The 18,963-nt window shown below is 39.5% G+C and overlaps 1 protein-coding gene across 4 annotated transcripts in view; it reads right to left on the bottom strand.

The window, feature by feature from the left end:
* GRIK1 (glutamate ionotropic receptor kainate type subunit 1) overlaps window positions 1–18,963 on the bottom strand; it is a 230,244-nt gene that overhangs the window by 81,617 nt on the left and 129,664 nt on the right. For 3 of the 4 annotated variants that reach the window (XR_014709971.1, XM_084617633.1, XM_084617632.1), the window contains exons 5-6: window positions 2,737–2,790; window positions 241–414 (exon numbers count right to left, since the gene is read on the bottom strand). Coding sequence is in view for 3 of the 4 variants with exons in the window: in XM_084617633.1 (XP_084473759.1) it covers window positions 241–414; window positions 2,737–2,790 (228 nt within the window). In the remaining variant the exon portion in view is untranslated. The remainder of the gene's footprint in view (window positions 1–240; window positions 415–2,736; window positions 2,791–18,963) is intronic. The other variant, XM_084617634.1, reaches the window with a different exon arrangement.

Below are 18,963 nucleotides of genomic sequence, written 5' to 3'. Positions count from 1 at the left end.
GTAAGTAAGAGCGGCAGTAGTTGGCCCATAATTCTTGGGGAGATGTTGGACACTAAATTACACTTCAATTTTGTTTCTTAAGTGTCTTCTTTTGCTGTCCCTTGCTTTCTTCCCCTCTACTGATCCAGATAAATATGGGGAATTAAGAAAAAAAATCTGTGTTTATCCTTGGATTGGAATAGAATTGGAAAGGCATCCATAGCCATCTGCTACAAGTCCATGCTGTGGATATTCACTTACTGTCATCATGCCATCCAGGAGGCCAGTTTCTGGTTTGGGCGGTGCCTGCAGTCGTTCCATCGACCACTTTTCAATAACTGATGTAACCTGTGGATTGTCAATGTTGAGCAGACGAAACCCCGTCATGTTTACTCCACTGTATCTGTAGGGTTCCAGATCTAACGCAAATAGATCCTAAATCATCATTCAAAAAACAAAAAACAAAACACACTTCCAAGATGCTGTATTATTTTTAGAGCAAACTAATTGTCTTGAAGTCTATACAGTTTTTTGTCATTTTCAATCAAACGCTCGTATATTTTTTTCCATTGTATCTCTTCCCTCCGCACTCCTGCAAACAATAGTGACAACATTTGTGAATAGACTTTTTTTTACAAATTTCATACCTGGTTTGTTGGAACATAAAAATCAGTTCCCCACAACAGCACTATTCTACAAGAAAGCTGCACTTCAATATCTGGTTTTGATTTATCAGTCCTCTCATAATGCTACAGCTATCACAAACCAACATGAAGAATTGGTTGTCCAAAATTAAGTATACTTCTCAATCCTGGGAATGAAGATTCCCGATGTGGAGAGTAATACAATTTTATGACTTGCGAACCCCATTTTTCCCCTGCCTTGCCAGCTACAGGTAACTTGCTGTCAATGTCTAATGTATGTGTCAGGCCAGTGCAGAGTAACTCCATGTGCATTAGACACTTGAAGTTTTCAGGGCAGGGAAAGAATGAGTATTGTAAGTGACATAATTCCATGATACTTTTCAAAACTAATGTTCTGCAATGAAAATGTGAGATGTGCTTGCTAGAGCTGGTTTGCATTTCAGAACAAAATCTTGCCGGTATCAGCAGACCAGCGAAGCAACAAATGAACTGGTCATGGCTGTGTACTGTTATCACCCTTAAAGTGTCAACATTTACAACATCACAGCAATTCCTTGCTCTGAGCGTAGGGGATATACAGCACTGCCTCAGATATTGTAGCATGCCAACTGTCTGGTAAGTGTTGACTTTTTAAAGTTGCATTTACTGATCTTTGACGAAGGAGGGAAGCCCACATCCAGTCTTAAAATGTGGTGTGTATTTTTGGGGAGATTAGAGTGAGTTGCGTGGGAATTTTTTCAAGATCCTGTTTGAAGTCCTAAACCTTCAGGCAAGATGTGTATTTGGCATCCCGATGGAGTGACTTCAAGAGTCAGGATGGATTTCATTTCAACATAAATGTTTACGTGATACAAAGAAATAACTAAGTTTATCATAGGAAGTGGCATGCACCCGACACTGTAGGCTGTGTGCCACTAATCTGCGTTCTCTCCTTTGCCTGCGGTTTAAAATGAAAACGGATCTCAATCTTAGATTTCAAAGAATAAATGTGTGATATATTTACTGAACATTCAAATATTCATATAATAAAAGAAATATGATGGCTCTTCTTCTGTAAGCCTGAAACATTCTTGCAGTTTCATGTTTTTGTTTCCTTATTAAATAAAACTTTTTTAGCCATAGGTTTTATTTGTCAAACACTTGGTGTCACAGAGCACACACCAGCCTAATCCACCACAGCTGCTGACCTGCTGCTGAAGGACCTTGACTATCTTCTAGTTGCAGCACAGCTGACAAACTCGGAGCAGAGGGAGTGGAAACAGAATAATGTGATAGGCCCTGATTCAGCAAAGTATGTTGGCATGTGCTTGACCCCCCATTAAGTTGGACCTAAACACATGCTTAAAGTCAGGCAGGTGCTCAAGTTCTTTCCTGAGTAAGGACTGATTTAAGCATGAGCTTAAAGGCTTTGCTGAATTGTGGCTTTAACACGGACTGTGCAGAACAAGAGATGGGGCTTCATCTAGAACATAAAAAGAAAAGGAGTACTTGTGGCACCTTAGAGACTAACAAATTTATTAGAGCATAAGCTTTTGTGAGCTACAGCTCACTTCACGAAAGCTTATGCTCTAATAAATTTCTTAGTCTCTAAGGTGCCACGAGTACTCCTTTTCTTTTTACGGATACAGACTAACATGGCTGCTACTCTGAAATCTAGAACATAGCAACTCAGCCCCAAATGGGGAAGTTTGGATTTGCTCCAAACTTGAATTTCTGGTTTCAGGCCCATATCAGTAATGGGCTAACTCAAAACCCTATCCTAACACTCCCCTCCTCTGCCAAATCTGAACTTAATTATTTGGACTCATCTCTTCACACAGCACTTCGTCAAATGTGATTTTGTTAATGGACATTTCATTTTAATTATTTTTATGGAGCACAGTAAGAATTAGTGGGGGAAAGTGTAGGCCAGTGCTGCCAATTTTGACAGATTCTTCAGGACATCTCCACCACAAAATACTGGCTCTTGGAGTAATAATAATACTTAGTAATTTTCTCATGTTTTTCATCTGTAGTAGCAACACTCAAAACTTAGAGGGAGATGCAAGATTTCAGCTGTCTTCACTGAAATAGGAGAAACAATGTTATCAGCAAAACTCTCAGTATTTCTTACCAGTGTTGTAAAAAAGTAGTGATAATATTCGGTCATCATTCCCATGGAAAGAATCTGTTGAAAAAGAAAGTCAAAGGTGAAACTGATGTTCTAAATAAGAAACAGCCTGAGTTGACCTTGTAGTAGGGGCTTTCAGTGATTAAGGTTATTTCACTGTCTTTTGAAGAGCACAGGATGAACTTGGAACTATAGAATGCAGTTTACATTGACTACAATGAAAACTGCACTTTTCTTAAGAAGCAACATATATGATTTTTGATTAAAACTAAAGATTTTCATTATCTCTTCTCAAGAAAGAGAACAAAGATTGAAAAAGTTTAGGGAAAGGAAAATAGGCTTGATATTTGGAATTTGGGGGTGGTGTTAAAAGAAGTGTGCTGCTGTTTAGTCTGGAATGGAGATGCCTCGGAGGGAATGTGATTAAGGCATACTAAATGAAGGGGAGAAAATACTGATTTGACATTCCTTAGAATGGGAGAAAAATACACTCAGTGAATGTGTATGGCAGTAAACTTGACAGACACAAGAAGAAATGATTCTTTAAATAACACACAGTCAACTTGCATTCAATTCTGCAGGAGGTCACCAAAGCAAATAGTGCAAAAAAAAAAAAAATGGATCTGGAGTAACTCTCCAAGCGCTAATACAGTCTGAAGCTATGCAAACGGCGACAGTGTTTCAGTGGTAATTAAGCTTTGTTTAAACACAAGCTAATTATCTTTGTGAGTTGAGGAAGGAATTCTTTTTCTGCCCATGTGATTAAATTGGTCAACTGGTTAGGGTACATTAGAGGGTGAACACCTTTGTTAGATGGAAATAAGGGAAAACAACATGAAGAATAAGGGACAACTCTTTATTTTAAGAGACTCGTTAGGGAAACACCATTTCTCTTAACATATCACAAGTTTTTTCTCTCAAGTGTACATTTCTACTGCCCCCAGCTGTACAATGCAATCATCATAAACTTCAATTTAATGTTTAAAATGGTACTTATTAGTTTTAGTACATTTCAATACATCTTTGGTTTTTTTTTAATCAATTGACAAAACTCTTAACATGTACAAGTGAAATTCATTTTAATTTGAAGCTCTGCCTTAACAGAATCAATATTTAGGAGGTTTCTACAATCTCTCCAAATCCGTTTGCAAAAGGAAAATATTCTTTCCACTGCTGCATTTGAGGTACAAATGCATATAATAAATTCTTCCTAGTATTTCCTTACCTGTGTTTCAAGTGCAAAAACACAGGTCTGGGTTGGAGAACCTTCTGAACATTTAATATCATGTTTTAACAGGCTAAGTCTCAAACAAGAAGCCACATCTATGATTTTTATTTCAGGTGTGAAAATCAGTGCAGTCTTAGGACAATATAAAAGGAAAACTTTCTTTCCTTCTTTCACTTTGTGGTTAAGCTTTTGCTAAAAAGACTAGGTTTCTTCAAGCTGAATTCTACACCGAAAGCAAGGTTTAACAAACAGTGATATTGTTTAGTGTTGCTCTGCAAAGGTTTGATTCAACCTTTCCTTACTCATGTGGCAAATCAATGAAATAAAAGAGCCAAAGGGCATCCCATAAAATATCGGAGGGGTTCTCACCCTAGTGCATTACAGGAATGGGGGTAGGGCTATCCTTCCTTTGAGGTTTCAGGAATTGGCTGCTACTGCAGCTATGATACCAAACTAGTGCCTCTCCTAACCTGGAGAATTGGATCATATATAATTAAAACGTTAGTACTGGCCCATGTGTAATGGGATGTTCCACACTCTCAGTTCTATTTCTTTTGCATTTATGTCCACATCCACCCACACAGTACAGTAAAGTGGCTCAAAAGTGCATTTTCTTCTCTAGGATTGTGTTGGGAGAACTAATTGTGACATGAGAGCTAGTTTCTCATCTACATCAACGTGGTAGCACAGGCTCAGAATAAACATTATTCAGACCCGCTCTCAGCAAGGCTAACATAAGTGGTATAAATATCATCTTTAGAATATTTATAATAAATGTTTGTATAGCTGTTTGGCATACCAGGGCTAATAACATTCTTTAACATGCCCAAATTCTCTTGTGTGGACAAGGCCTCTGTATACCAATTGTCTGCTTGCGCAATTCCTTGGTACAAATAGAAAAGAATCTGTACTCCTAAAATTGCTGGTAAATAATAAAAAGAGGTCAGCATGCATCCAAGATGGCTGATCCACTTCCAACTGCTAAAAATGAGCCAGAAGTTAAGTATTTCATTTAATCACTTCATTGAATTTATATTTCAGGAGAATTTTTTTTATTTCTTATGCTAATTTATTACTTGTGAAAGGAGACAGATTGACAGTCCTGGAGACTGATGTTCTTTATATACCATATTTGTGTATGAGAGCAAAAAAATGCAAACTTTGCCATGACATCCTCCCAATGTGACCCAGTCTGACTCAGTTCTGGGCCTGAGGTAGTTTCCTCTCTATGCCCATTCAGTCCCTAGTGCTGTATTCCTTTATAAATCCTCTAACTCATTTGGTCCCCCACAAAAAGTCCACAATCTGTTTATTTTATTAAGTCAATATAAAAGCAAGAACATATACATTTTCAAAATTTACATATTTACATTAAAATTAATTATTATGTATGGCTTCAATTTAGCCTTGAGAGAGAAAAGCAAACCTGAGGCTTCGATGAACGCAGCATTCCCATTCCAGTGTCTAAAAGCAGAAGCGTGAGATGCAATCTGCATAAGACACTGAGGTCCATAAGATACTAAGACATTTAGGCCCAGATCCACGAAAGGACTTAGGCACTTGAATGAGAAGTTAGTTCAAAATGTAGGTGCCGTTGAGATCCTCAAAACCCTGGCTTGGTTGCCACCTAACTCCGTAAACACCTAAAATCCTTTGGTGCCTAAATTTCCCCCTAGGCACCTAAGTTTCTGCCACTGGGCGTGTGCACAATGCCTCACTCTAGGTGCCCAGATGCCTGAGCCCCAGCAGGATCCTCGAACTGGGTGAGATAGATGCTGCCCTGTGTATCTGAACTGTGGGGCCCAATTTGGTGGGCATGCTCTGAGCACTCCTCCTGGATCAGGGCGCACACCAGGCCGGTGATAGTGCAACCGCCTCCTTTATAACTTTTAGCCCAGTGGTTGGAGCACTCATATGGGAGACCTTGGTTCAGTTCCCCTCTCTGTCTGGTGGGGAGAAAGGATCTGAACAGGATTTCCACCTTTCAGAGTGCTCTTGGGATGTTTTGAAGTGGGGCTCCCTCACTCTCTTATTGGAGCTGTTCCGCTTTGTATAAATAGTCATTGGAGCAGGGGGAATGGACCCTGGGCCTCCCATCTGAGTGCCCAATCACCAGGCTACGGAATCACTCTCTCTCCGTGGCACAATTGCTATTTAAGCATTTATACAAAGTGCAACAGCTTGAATCTGAAAGATTGACAGGTACCCACATCTGAATATCCCATTGCTCAGTGGAGAGAGCGCTCTCCTGAGAGGTGAGAGACACCCGTTCACATTCTTTCTTCCCATCAGACAGAAGGGGGAAATAAATCCATGTCTCCCAGATCCGGGGTGAGTGCTCTAACTATTGGGCTAAAACTTATAAGATGAGAGATGTTGCTGCCTCTGGCATTTCTTGCAAAAAATAACTTAGATGCCTAGCTCCAGGAGAGGGCTCATGGCTGGATCTGAAGCAGAAGTAGACACCTCCCTCCAGCCTGCACTTATGCAGCAAACTCCCTGAGAGGGGTGTGGCTTAGAAGAGACCTCTGATTGGCATCTGCTATTGGGTAGCTTAAGTGGGGAGCCATCTAGCATACTAGCTTTTGTGGATGCCATTCTTTGGCACATAATTCTCTCCATACAATGTATAGGGAGCCTGGACTCAAGCTTTGTGGATTCCAGTGATTTTTCTATGCACCCAAAAGTTAGGTAGTTTGATGTTGAGCTTTACAACACGTAAATATCTTTGTGAATCCAGATGTTAGAGGCAGAATGGAGAGAATAACCTAGCGAACAGTGAACCAGGAGATGATATGAGTAGGAAAATGCTACACTACACAAACCCTTAAAGTACAGTTCCATTCTGAAAAGTGGATCATCAGATCTTCCCCCTTTGTGTGTTCAGAATGATATTTGTGGACTAGCGTTACAAAAATAAGTTTTTATTGCTTTTTAGTCCTTTTAGCCTTGCAGAATCAAAACAACAAAGATGAGTGAGGTAGAATCTGTTCCTTGTCTGTTGATGCACAAGTTCTAGTCAGTTACACATGTGCAAACCCATTGACAGCAATAGTTTTCCACAGATGTCACTAATGGCTTAATTTGGCTTAAAGATATTTATCCCTGGTGATTATACACAAGAAGAAAAGAAACAGATTTGACTTTCAAGATCCCAAGTTGACACTGGAGCTAGAACAAGCATCATTTTACTTGTAAATTGATTCACATTTGAGTCATTAAGATAGAAGGAACATGGAACTCTAGAATGCCCTGTTAATGATATCACTTTTCATAGTAGAAATACACTTCATAGAAATATTAAATCCCATGTAATTTAATATGAACACCATTGGCAGTATATACAAATACCTACTAACTATAATGATTTCAAAAGTCAGTCTACAAAACTGCCTTGGATGACAAAGAGTAAATAAGTATTGAGATGGAAAGAGTGAGATCCAGTAGGAATTTTTATCTGCCAAAGTCTGCACCCCAGTCAAATAAGTCCACTGAAGTGAATGGAAAGACTCCCATTGAATTCAACAGGCTTAGAATCAGGTCTATAACAAAGGATATTAGGTGGACTACCCACAAACAAAGAATTGCAGTCAAGAAATGAAAAAAATAAAGCTTAATCAATTTAATACTTTTTGAATTTAAAAAAAAATGGCATTGCTTTTCAAAGTGAGAGAGTAAATATACATAAATAGCTGAAGTGAGAATTACAGAATGTCAGTTTGCAGTGTAACATGCTATACTTTCGTAATAATGAATGCGATTTTACCCTTGTTCTATTCAGATTTGGGCCCTATTGCTGCAATGAGCTCTACGCAGTCCGACCCCTCTGCTCATATGGTACTCACTAGGATCTAAATCTTAAGCAGTAATAATCATCACCCCTTGTAGTCATTAAAGATGATAAAACTCGGCAGTTCTATAGCACTTACATACCATAGTGATGTGTTATTAAAAAAAAACACCCTGAAATAGACAGCTAAATAGATGGTTTTCATCCACAATCTCAAAGCACTTTACAAAGCGAGTAAGCATTATTATCTCCATTTTATGGTTAAATTGGTTCCCAAGTGAACTTCCCAATAAAGGAGAGTGTACTATAATTACTTTTTGGTACCCTTTTTCAACAGTTGTATAGTAATCTTTGTTTGCAAGTAATTGGTTTCTGTAATAACTACTACGTTTTATTATTAAAGTGAATGTAGTCCTCGTGAATGGAGCCAATTTATTTCAGTCTTTATTTTCAGGACATATACAATCCAGAAAGCAGTCACTAAAGTTTTCTTATACCATAGCAGTTACTTATGTACTTCCCCTCTGAGCTGAAGGGACCACTTTTGAGGCAAGAGAGCTGTGTAGCCTTTATGTCAGTTCAGTCCTGAATTTCTCTGCAGAGATGGACAACTATTCATAATTATTTAGACTATACGGTCTTTTGGGCAGGGGACCATCCTTTTGTTCAGTGTTTGTACAAAACCTATCACAATGGGTCCTGGTCCCACTGGGACTCCTATATGTTACTATTGCTAATAATATGGTAGCACCCAAAGGCCCCAGTCACGTTTGGATCCCTTTGTACTAGATCTAATATTTACAGATAGGTAGACATGATCCTTGCCCCAAAGAGAAAGACAGAGCAAGTGACCATAACAAACAAGAGGAAAGACAGAGTTAATGGGAGCCATGAGTGTTATTGTGAGGGGTTAATATCTAGACATCCGCCCACAAGAAACTAGACTCAGATTGCTAATTTCTTTCATGTCCATCTCTGACCAACTATGCAATGAGTGATGAATTTGAATGAATACATTACAGATGAAAGACTCTGCACCCTCCTTGCTAATCCCCTGAGTCATCTAGTCCTGTATAAACCTATTATTTAGGTAAAATCCTTCTTAAGAGAAGGATCACTGGTCAGATATGAGAGATTACGTGTTGAATTTGCCAAGATTATTCTGTTGACCTTTGATGGCAGTACTTAAAATGTTAAATTAGTATGGTCTTCAGCTGGAAAACAGCGTTATGAGATGTAGGTAAATGTGGCCACGAAGAATAGATGAGGCTTTGCTGAATTATAGTTGCAATTGGCAGTAACATTAAATTGACAGAGTGTTGCAGAATCAAAATGACAACAAATTAATCCACTAATTTTAATGGATTCCCATTAACTTGAATTCTTATATCCCGGCTACATTTAGTGCACAGTTTCTTTAGACAATGTCAACGGAGGTTCTTATGAATGCACTGAGGTGCTGCTTAAGACTTTTATAATTAAGTGGGTGCCATGGGTGACCAGTTTTTCCAGAGGCCTTTTTTTTTAAAAACTACTTTTAATTTCTGTTGCTAGGGACTGGATGGTTTAAGAATTTGTAATGAAATAAAGATCCTTTCACCTCTAAATCACCACCCAGCCCTGATCACTGGTGAATGAAATTGTTACGTATTTGGTGTCTGTTTGATAGTGCACCTGAAATTAGTTTGGCCTTCTCTGTGTAGTTCCCACGGGACACATGTGTACATCCCAAAAATCTCAACCACAACTAGCACTAATCAGTACCCTGTTTTGTAATCTCAGCAAAGTGTCCAATGACTCTGAGGGCCAAATCCAAAGACAATTGAAACCAATGGAAGGATTATCCTTGAATTCCACAGGCTTTGTTTCAGACCATGAATGTGCATGAAGACTGAACTCTCCTATCGTTCACAAAGATAGTCCTTTCAGGTCAGGTTATAGGCGCTCTTGGCATGATTCATCAGCAGCTTGCACCTTTTGTAGTTATTTAAATCAGTGCAAAGTGAGGGGTAAATTGCTACCAGATCTGAACTGCAACATTTCATGCCCACTTTGCACTATTGTAAAATAACTACACAAGGCACAGGGCAATGGCAAATCAACCTTACTGTCAAGTTGTATGGGGAAGCCTGGGCCATTAATCAAGTACTACCTGTTAATCAGGAACCTTTCATTAGAATAAATAAGCAAATTAATCATAAAAAAATCCCTATTTTCTAGCAGTTTCATATAGTACTTTACTTATTAAAGGACAAAATCAAATGTCAGGAAATTTCAAAAACTTCTTGTGATATTTCTCTAAAAGAATGATATAAAAATAAGCAGCAGAATTTCCCTACATTGCTGTGACATGTAAAGCACAGGGATGAAAACGTGGGCCCACTGAAATAACCCAAGGACTTTAAGCAATCCATGTGTAAATTTGCACTACTGCAAGCATAGCTCTTGAAACGTGTTGTAAACCTTGTTAAATTTTAATAGACAAAATATGTTTAGTAACTGGTTGTAGAGTGAATCAACACAGTGACTTCTCACCTCTGCACGCCTCCTTGGGCCTCATTACTGAGCACAAACATGGCGGTTTCATTGTACCACAGCTCCTAACAGATATTTAACCACCTTACAAAAGCACCTTATAATTTAGCACTGTCGGCAACCTCTGCACAAGATTGGGGGTGGGGGGAGACTTGAACTACCCAGACATTTCTGGAAAAACTGATATGGCAAAACACAAAATTTCCAATGAATTCTCGGAATATATTGGGGACAACTTTTCGTCCAGAAAGTGGAGGAAATAACAAGGGAGAGAGTCATTTTAGATTAGATTCTGATCACCAGGGAGGAAATGGTAGAGAAATTGAAGGTGGAAGGCAATTTGGGTGAAGGGGATCATGATGATTTCATTATTTTAAGGAAAGGAAGGAATTAGAGCAGCAGAATAAGGACAATGGATTCAAAAAAGGAGACTTTAACAATCTCAGAGAACTGGTATGTAAGGTCCCATGGGAAAAAAAATCTAAGGGAAAAAGGAGCTCAGGAGAGCTCGCAGTTTCTCAAGGAGTCAATATTTAAGGCACAACTGCAAACTATCCTGATGTGAAGGAAGCATAGAAAGAGGCCAATATGGCTCCATCCGCAGCTCTTTAGTGATCTGAAAATCAAAAAGGAATTCTACAAAAAGGAGAAATGAATAAATTGCTAAGGAGAAGTAGAAAAGAATAGAACAAACGTGGGAACAAAATCAGAAAGACTAAGGCACAAAACAAGTTACACCTAGCAAGGGACATAAAAGGCAATAAGAAGAGGTTCTTTAAATATATAAGGAGTGAGGAAAGAGGAAGGAAAGTGTAGATCTTCTATATAGCAGGGAAGGAGAGCTAATAATTGATGGCATCAAGAAGGCTGAGGTGCTTAATGCCTATTTTCCTTCAGTCTTCATTAAAAAGTTTAATGGTGACCAGATATATCACACAATTAATATTAAAACCAAGAGGGAAGGAATGCAAGCCAAAATAAGGAAAGAACAAGTTGAAGAATATTTAGATCAGTTAGATATATTCAAGTCAGCAGGGCTTGATGAAATTCATCCTAGGGTACTTAAATAACTAGCTGAAGAAATTTCAGAACTGTTATCTCAGAACCACAGTTATCTTTGAGAACTTCTGGAGGATGGGTCAGGTCCCTGGAAAACTGGAGAAGGGCAAACCTATCTTTAAAAAAAGGGTAAAAAAGAAGACTGGAGACATATAGACCAGTCAGTGGTGTGTTTAATCTTGAGAAAAGAAGACTGAGGGAGGACCTGATAACAGTTTTCAAATATGTTAAGGGCTGTTACAAAAAGAATCATGTTCAGTTGTTCACTGAAGGTAGGACAAGAAGCAATGGGTTTAATCTGCAGCAAGGGAGATTTAAATTAGATATTAGAAATTTTTTTTTACCTATGAGGGTAGTTGAGCTCTGGAAAAGGCTTCCAAGGGAGGTTGTGGAATCCCCGTCACTGGAAGTTTTTAAAAACAGGTTGGGCAAACACCTTTCAGGGATGGTCTAGTTTTATTTGGTCCTGCGTCAGCATAGGGGGCTGGACATGATGACTTCTCAAGGTCCCTTCCAACTCTACATTTCTATGATTTTATGATAGGGGTATGGTAAGTTAGGAATAAAATACATTGACAGAGCATTATCAGTGCTTGCTTACATATTGCTTATTCATTGTCAGTGCTATTATTCAATTTCATGAGCATTAAGTTACTCATTAATCAAATAATTAGATGCATTATCACCACTCTATTTCCCCAGGTTATAAAAATAAGCCTTATTAAATACATCTCACCCACATCCCCTCAATGCTAAATGTTCTTATGATAATATAGAATGAGAGAACCATACTATGTAAATCCAGAGTACAGTAACTCCACAGACTTAAATCAAGCTATTTTAGATTTACACTGGCGGAACTGAGTAACTCGACTGCAATCCGTGGAGTTTACCCTTTCCTGAATACACACTTAGCTATAATTGAGTGTAGAATTTGGCTCCAAATGTATATAAGTTTCGAGAAAATGCTATATTTTATAAAATACTTCAATTAGAAAATAACTCTAGTATCTAATTATTCCACTCTGTGCCGTCATACACATTGCTAAAACTTTGAACAAATACCTGTCCTTTTAAGTAAGTGGCCTAAGTGTCACTCTAACCTGCTGACCAGAGTGTGGTACTTGTTTCCCTGTGTGCTTGATCCACAGAGGATGAAAGTTGTACAGCCACCAGTTACAGTGCCTGGCTCTTTAACCCAAGCTGTGGAGGATAATGCTCTTAGTTCTGGAAGTCCCCGCTTCAGTCTCATGAGTGTCAACAAAGATGGTAGTTAACACAACATAAAGGATTTTTTTCAAATTAAGTATGTATAGCTTCATATCTCAAATTATAATTTAGCCTCTAGGAATCTGCCCAATCTCTCCCTGTCTCTGTGTCTGCTGGATGTAGAGACTCCTCAATGCACCCAGCATGCACAGCCACAGAAGGTGCTCACTCTTCCAGTGGGGTACTGTGCACATAGATACAGCTATCTGATGCTGGCTTATATTGCTTCCTAAACCAGCTCCATTCAAATGATATATGGCATTAAGGTACTTGTGAAAGACAGGGTGAGATGCACTGAGCATGCCCAGTGTTTTGGCTGATGGCTTAAACCCAGGGATAGGATTTTGCCCAGCTGACTGATCTAATTTAGCTAGAGAAAACATTTTAAAGGAGCCATGTGACCAGAAAAGGACGTCTTCCTGGTTGACTGTTTCTTTAAGTTCAGTAAGAGAGAAGGGGATCACAGATCTGAACATCTCTTCCCCTTGCTCCCAAGCCCAGATAGTGATCTGGAAGAAAAGAGCCCCACTTAATCATGGGAATTCCTCCAATAGGAGCGGGAGTAGGGCCAAAGCTACTTAGGGTATGTCTATACTGCAGTTGTGCCGCTGTAGTGCCATAGTGTAGACAGGTTTCAGAGTAACAGCCGTGTTAGTCTGTATTCGCAAAAAGAAAAGGAGTACTTGTGGCACCTTAGAGACTAACCAATTTATTTGAGCATGAGCTTTCGTTCTGCCACTGGTGTTAATCCACCTCTCACAGAGGCTCTGACTAGGTCAGCAGAAACATTCTTTCACTGACCTACTTGAGTCTACGTTGGGGTTTAGGTCAACCTAATTCCGGTGCTCAGGTTGCAAAACTGTTCACAGCCCTGAGCAACATAGCTAGGTCAGTCTAATTTTTAAGTGTATTCCAGGTCTTAGACAAGTGGGACCAGGCTTCCACCTACCAACCAGTGACTGGGGGATGAGTACTGAAATGGTAGAGTTTTTGATCTTAAAAATAATTAAAAGTTCTGAGTTTCATTTCTCTTTTCTCTCAACCTCCCTTCCTACTAGAGCCATATGGGGGGCTTAAAGCAACGGCTGCAGGCTGTTCTCCTCCCCCCCCACCCCCCAAGAAGATATGTCTTAGGATAGTGAGCAGCATTAAGGAGAAGCTGTGGAGCTCATTTTATATGATCTCCCATGTTGCTAAGCACAGAGCTGGATTTTGTCCTTGTACCATGCAACAACCAGGCTTCAGGATTGGCTGATAGGCTGTGAAGCTGCCATGCTATATGTGGCTTATTGGGTCCTGTGCAATCATGAAGTCTGGAGAAACTGTGAGCTGGTTAAGGCCCCTAATAATTAGAGATACTTTAGCCACGGAAGGTTCTTTAAAATGGCATACACTACTTATTTTAATTAAATGTCTTTTCATATTTATCATAGTAGTTAGAGTGCTTACTACTGTGGCACACAGTTTTAGCACTCCTTTAAGAACTTAATTAGTTATTTTGCTGCTAGGACCACTACATAGTTGAAGTGACTATAGGAATCTTCATAAAACATTTTCTAGGTGTCCTAAATCTTATTAAAAATATAAGCAGATTCCATAAGCAATGTAATAACAAAAAAAGTGTGGTGGAAGAGATAATTTAAAATGAGTAGCTACAAAATCAGTCAGAGTTTGTCTAGCAGTAAAAGCTACATCAGCTATACTGATGTCAAAAGAGTAAATTGCAAGTTAATGTTAAAGACTTAACCTTAGCAGGTAAGCCATGACACAGAAAAAGAGGCTGTTATACCAGATATATCTGACCTCTTGTATGTCTCAAGACACAGAACTTCCCTAAAATTATTCCTGCTATATTTAACTTTAGAAGAGTTGGCCAATAAGTAAGGTTGGTCAAAAAATAAAATTCTGAAAAAATTCAAAATTTGTAAAGTTGTTTCCATTTCTCTGGGTTCAAAATTAAACACTATTTTTATATTTTAAACAAATTTTCTCAAATTTTGACTTTATTTTAGTAAGTGAAAATTTAACCATTTCAGGTTTCAGAGTAGCAGCCGTGTTAGTCTGTATGCCCAAAAAGAAAAGGAGTACTCGTGGCACCTTAGAGACTAACAAATTTATTTGAACATAAGCTTTCGTGAGCTTTATTTATGCTCAGATAAATTTGTTAGTCTCTAAAGTGCCACAAGTACTCCTGTTCTTTTAACCATTTCAATAACTTTTTTGAGTAAAATGTCTTAGTTTTTTTTTTAAAGTCAACAGTTTCAAAAAAAGATGATTTTTTATTACTTAACCTTTTTGTTTAAAAATTTCAACCAGTTCTATTAAAGAATACTGAGCTTTGTAGTATTTATATATCTACAAAATCAAAACTTTTCTCGCCCAAACACAGTCTTCTTTTCATAAAGCCCACTGTATACTTTTAATTTATTTTACATGCACATTAAAGATTTCATGTTTCTTTTAATAAAAGAATTTACCTGGATGTCCCCGGCCAAAATTTCAACTCCCTCAATATTATGTCAGTCTTTGTGAACTTTGCCAAAACCACATAGAGTTTAGAATCACCATTGGAACATAGCCATGGCAGAAGAATTAGTAAACTCTGCTCAAGTTCAGGAAGATTTCACACTCTGTTAATAGAATTTATAGACTCTTTATCAGCAGAGTCACACAGGCCTTGCATGTTTGTATACATCATCAGCCAAATCACTGGTTTAAAGAGAATTAGACTGAGATTTTCAAAAGGACATTAGGTGCTATTGGGTCTCTTTGAAAATGCCACACTATAGATGCAGTGTGTTTAGTTTGTAAGGTCTATCAGTTCAAAATTTAAGACAACATGAAGCTGTGGAGCACGTAAACTCAGTCAACTGAACTGCTTGGTTCAGGATGATCACAAAATCTGCTGACACAGGTGGTAAAATCTGTAAGCTCAATCAGCCAAATTGCTCCTGTTTCATAGATTCATAGATACCAAGGTCAGAAGGGACCATTATGATCATCTAGTCTGACCTCCTGCACAACGCAGGCCACAGAACCCCACCCACCCACTCCTGCGAAAAACCTCTCACCTATGTCTGAGCTACTGAAGTCCTCAAATCGTGGTTTAAAGACTTCAAGGAGCAGAGAATCCTCCAGCTAGTGACCCATGCCCCATGCTACAGAGGAAGGCAAAAAACCCCCAGGGCCTCTTCCAATCTGCCCTGGAGGAAAATGCCTTCCCAACCCTAAATATGGCGATCAGCTAACCCTGAGCATATAGGCAAGATTCACCAGCCAGATACCCAGGAAAGAATTTTTTGTAGTAACTCAGATCCCACCCCATCTAACATCCCATCACAGGCCATTGGGCCTATTTACCATGAATATTTAAAGATCAATTAATTACCAAAATCATGTTATCCCATCATACCATCTCCTCCATAAACTTATTGAGTTTAATCTTAAAGCCAGATAGGTCTTTTGCCCCCACTGCTTCCCTTGGAAGGCTATTCCAAAACTTTACTCCTCTGATGGTTAGAAACCTTCGTCTAATTTCAAGTCTAAACTTCCCAATGACCAGTTTATATCCATTTGTTCTTGTGTCCACACTGGTACTGAGCTTAAATAATTCCTCTCCCTCTCCGGTATTTATCCCTCTGATATATTTATCGAGAGCAATCATATCTCCCCTCAACCTTCTTGTAGTTCGGCTAAACAAGCCAAGCTCCTTGAGTCTCCTTTCATAAGACAGGTTTTCCATTCCTCGGATCATCCTAGTAGCCCTTCTCTGTACCTGTGCCAGTTTGAATTCATCCTTCTTAAACATGGGAGACCAGAACTGCACACAGTATTCCAGGTGAGGTCTCACCAGTGCCTTGTATAACGGTACTAAAACCTCCTTATCGCTACTGGAAATACCTCGCCTGATATATCCCAAGACTGCATTAGCTTTTTTCACGGCCATATCACATTGGCGGCTAATAGTCATCCTATGATCAACCAATACTCCAAGGTCCTTCTCCTCCTCCATTACTTCTAATTGATGCGTCCCCAGCTTATAACTAAAATTCTTGTTATTAATCCGTAAATGCATAACCTTACACTTCTCACTATTAAATTTCATCCTATTACTATTACTCCAGTTTACAAAGTCATCCAAATCTTCCTGTATGATATCCCAGTTCTTCTCTAAATTGGCAATACCTCCCAGCTTTGTATCATCTGCAAACTTTATTAGCACACTCCCGCTTTTTGTGCCGAGGTCAGTAATAAAAAGATTCAATAAGATTGGTCCCAAAACTGATCCCTGAGGAACTCCACCGGTAACCTCCCTCCAGCCTGACAGTTCACCTTTCAGTAGGACCCGCTATAGTCTCCCTGTTAACCAATTCCTTATCCACCTTTCAATTTTTATATTGATTCCCATCTTTTCCAATTTAACTAATAATTCCCCAAGTGGCATGGTATCAAACGCCTTACTGAAATCTAGGTAAATTAGATCCACTGTGTTTCCTTTATCTAAAAAATCTGTTACTTTCTCAAAGAAGGAGATCAGGTTGGTTTGGCACGATCTACCTTTTGTAAAACCATGTTGTATTTTGTCCCATTTACCATTGACTTCAATGTCCTTAACTACTTTCTCCTTCAAAATTTTTTCCAAGACGTTGCATACTACAGATGTCAAACTAACAGGCCTGTAGTTACCCGGATCATGTTTTTTTCCTTTCTTAAAAATAGGAACTATGTTAGCAATTCTCCAATCATACGGTACAACCCCTGAGTTTACAGATTCATTAAAAATTCTTGCTAATGGGCTTGCAATTTTGTGTGCCAATTCCTTTAATATTCTTGGATGAAGATTATATGGGCCCCCTGATTTAGTCCCATTAAGCTGTTTGAGTTTCGCTTCTACCTGTTCCAGTTTACAAACTCTTTTAGAGGAGTATTAGAGATAGAATAATAGAATATCATGGTTGGAAGGGACCTCAGGAGGTCATCTAGTCCAACCCCCTGCTCAAAGCAGGACCAGTCCCCAGTTTTTGCCCCAGATCCCTAAATAGCCACCTTAAGGATTGAACTCACAACCCTGAGTTTAGCAGGCCAATGCTCAAACAACTGAGCGATCCCTCCCCCCTATGTTGACTATGCTGACCTTTAGTTCATTGACTAACATATAATCATCTTTCCTCCACATCTAGAATTACAACAAAGTATCATCTTCATATCAGAAGAGAATATAATGCTCTGTATAGGGCAGGGGTGGCCAACCTGTGGCTCCGGAGCCACATGCGGCTCTTCAGAGGTTAATATGCGGCTCCTTGTACAGGCACCGACTCCGGGGCTAGAGCTACAGGCGCCAACTTTCCACTGTGCCAGGGGGTGCTCACTGCTCAACCCCTGGCTCTGCCACAGGCCCTGCCCCCACCCACCCTGTCCCACCCCCTCCTCCGAGCCTGCCCTCACCCCCACCCCCACCCCCACCCCAGAGCCTCCTGCAAGCCACGAAACAGCTGATCAGGAGGTGCGGGGAGGGAGAGGGAGGCGCTGATTGGCTGGGCTGCTGGTGGGCAGGAGATGCTGGGACCGGGGGAGGGGGGCAGGGAATGATGGTGGGTTGCTGATGTATTACTGTGGCTCTTTGGCAATGCAGATTGGTAAATTCTGGCTCCTTCTCAGGCTCCGGTTGGCCACCCCTGGTATAGGGGGACTGACCCTGCAGAGTTCCAGTTGGAAATTATATCTAGTCAGCTGCTCTCTACCCCTCTTTTGCTCCGGAGAAAATTCCAAGCAACTACAGAAAAGGTACAGGCCACTAGCAGGGGTTAAAGAGTCACAATTATTTTCCATTCTTCCCAGATTTTGGGTCTGAGAAGGGACAGCTGTGATTCTGACCAGTCAGTCAGAACAGCTGGACCTTGTTAGGCTAATGAGGGACTATAAAAAGGCTCTTCTCAGCAGGTACCATGTTAAAAAAATGAGTGCTAGGGAACAGACTACTCAGAAAGGTAAGGGTGTCAGAGTTTGTTTAAATTAGTTTATTGATTTACCTGTTTGTTTATAGTGTGCTCGCTAACTATACAAGGAAGAAGTATGCCTCAACTATATTTTATTTATTTAAAATAAGCTAAAGGTATTTAGTCCACTCTGGGATAGGGAATTTTGTTGTTGTTTTTAAAAAAGGAGTGTGGGCTAAATAAACTATCCCTTTCTGCCCAGAGCCTCAGTTTGTACTTACTTATCCAGTGGGCCTACCTGTACTGTATATTCATGTGTTTCTGCACTTATCTGTTTTAAGGGCTTTATTTCTGATTTGTGTATTTTTAAAAGGGCAGTGTCAGCCATAAAACAACCTGTGATACAGTCAGAC

Source organism: Lepidochelys olivacea (genome assembly GCF_965140295.1).
Source record: "Lepidochelys olivacea isolate rLepOli2 genome assembly, chromosome: 1".
Taxonomy (NCBI): Eukaryota; Metazoa; Chordata; order Testudines; family Cheloniidae; genus Lepidochelys; species Lepidochelys olivacea.
Note: the sequence above shows the minus strand (reverse complement) of the source record. Positions and strands in the feature narration are given on the sequence as shown.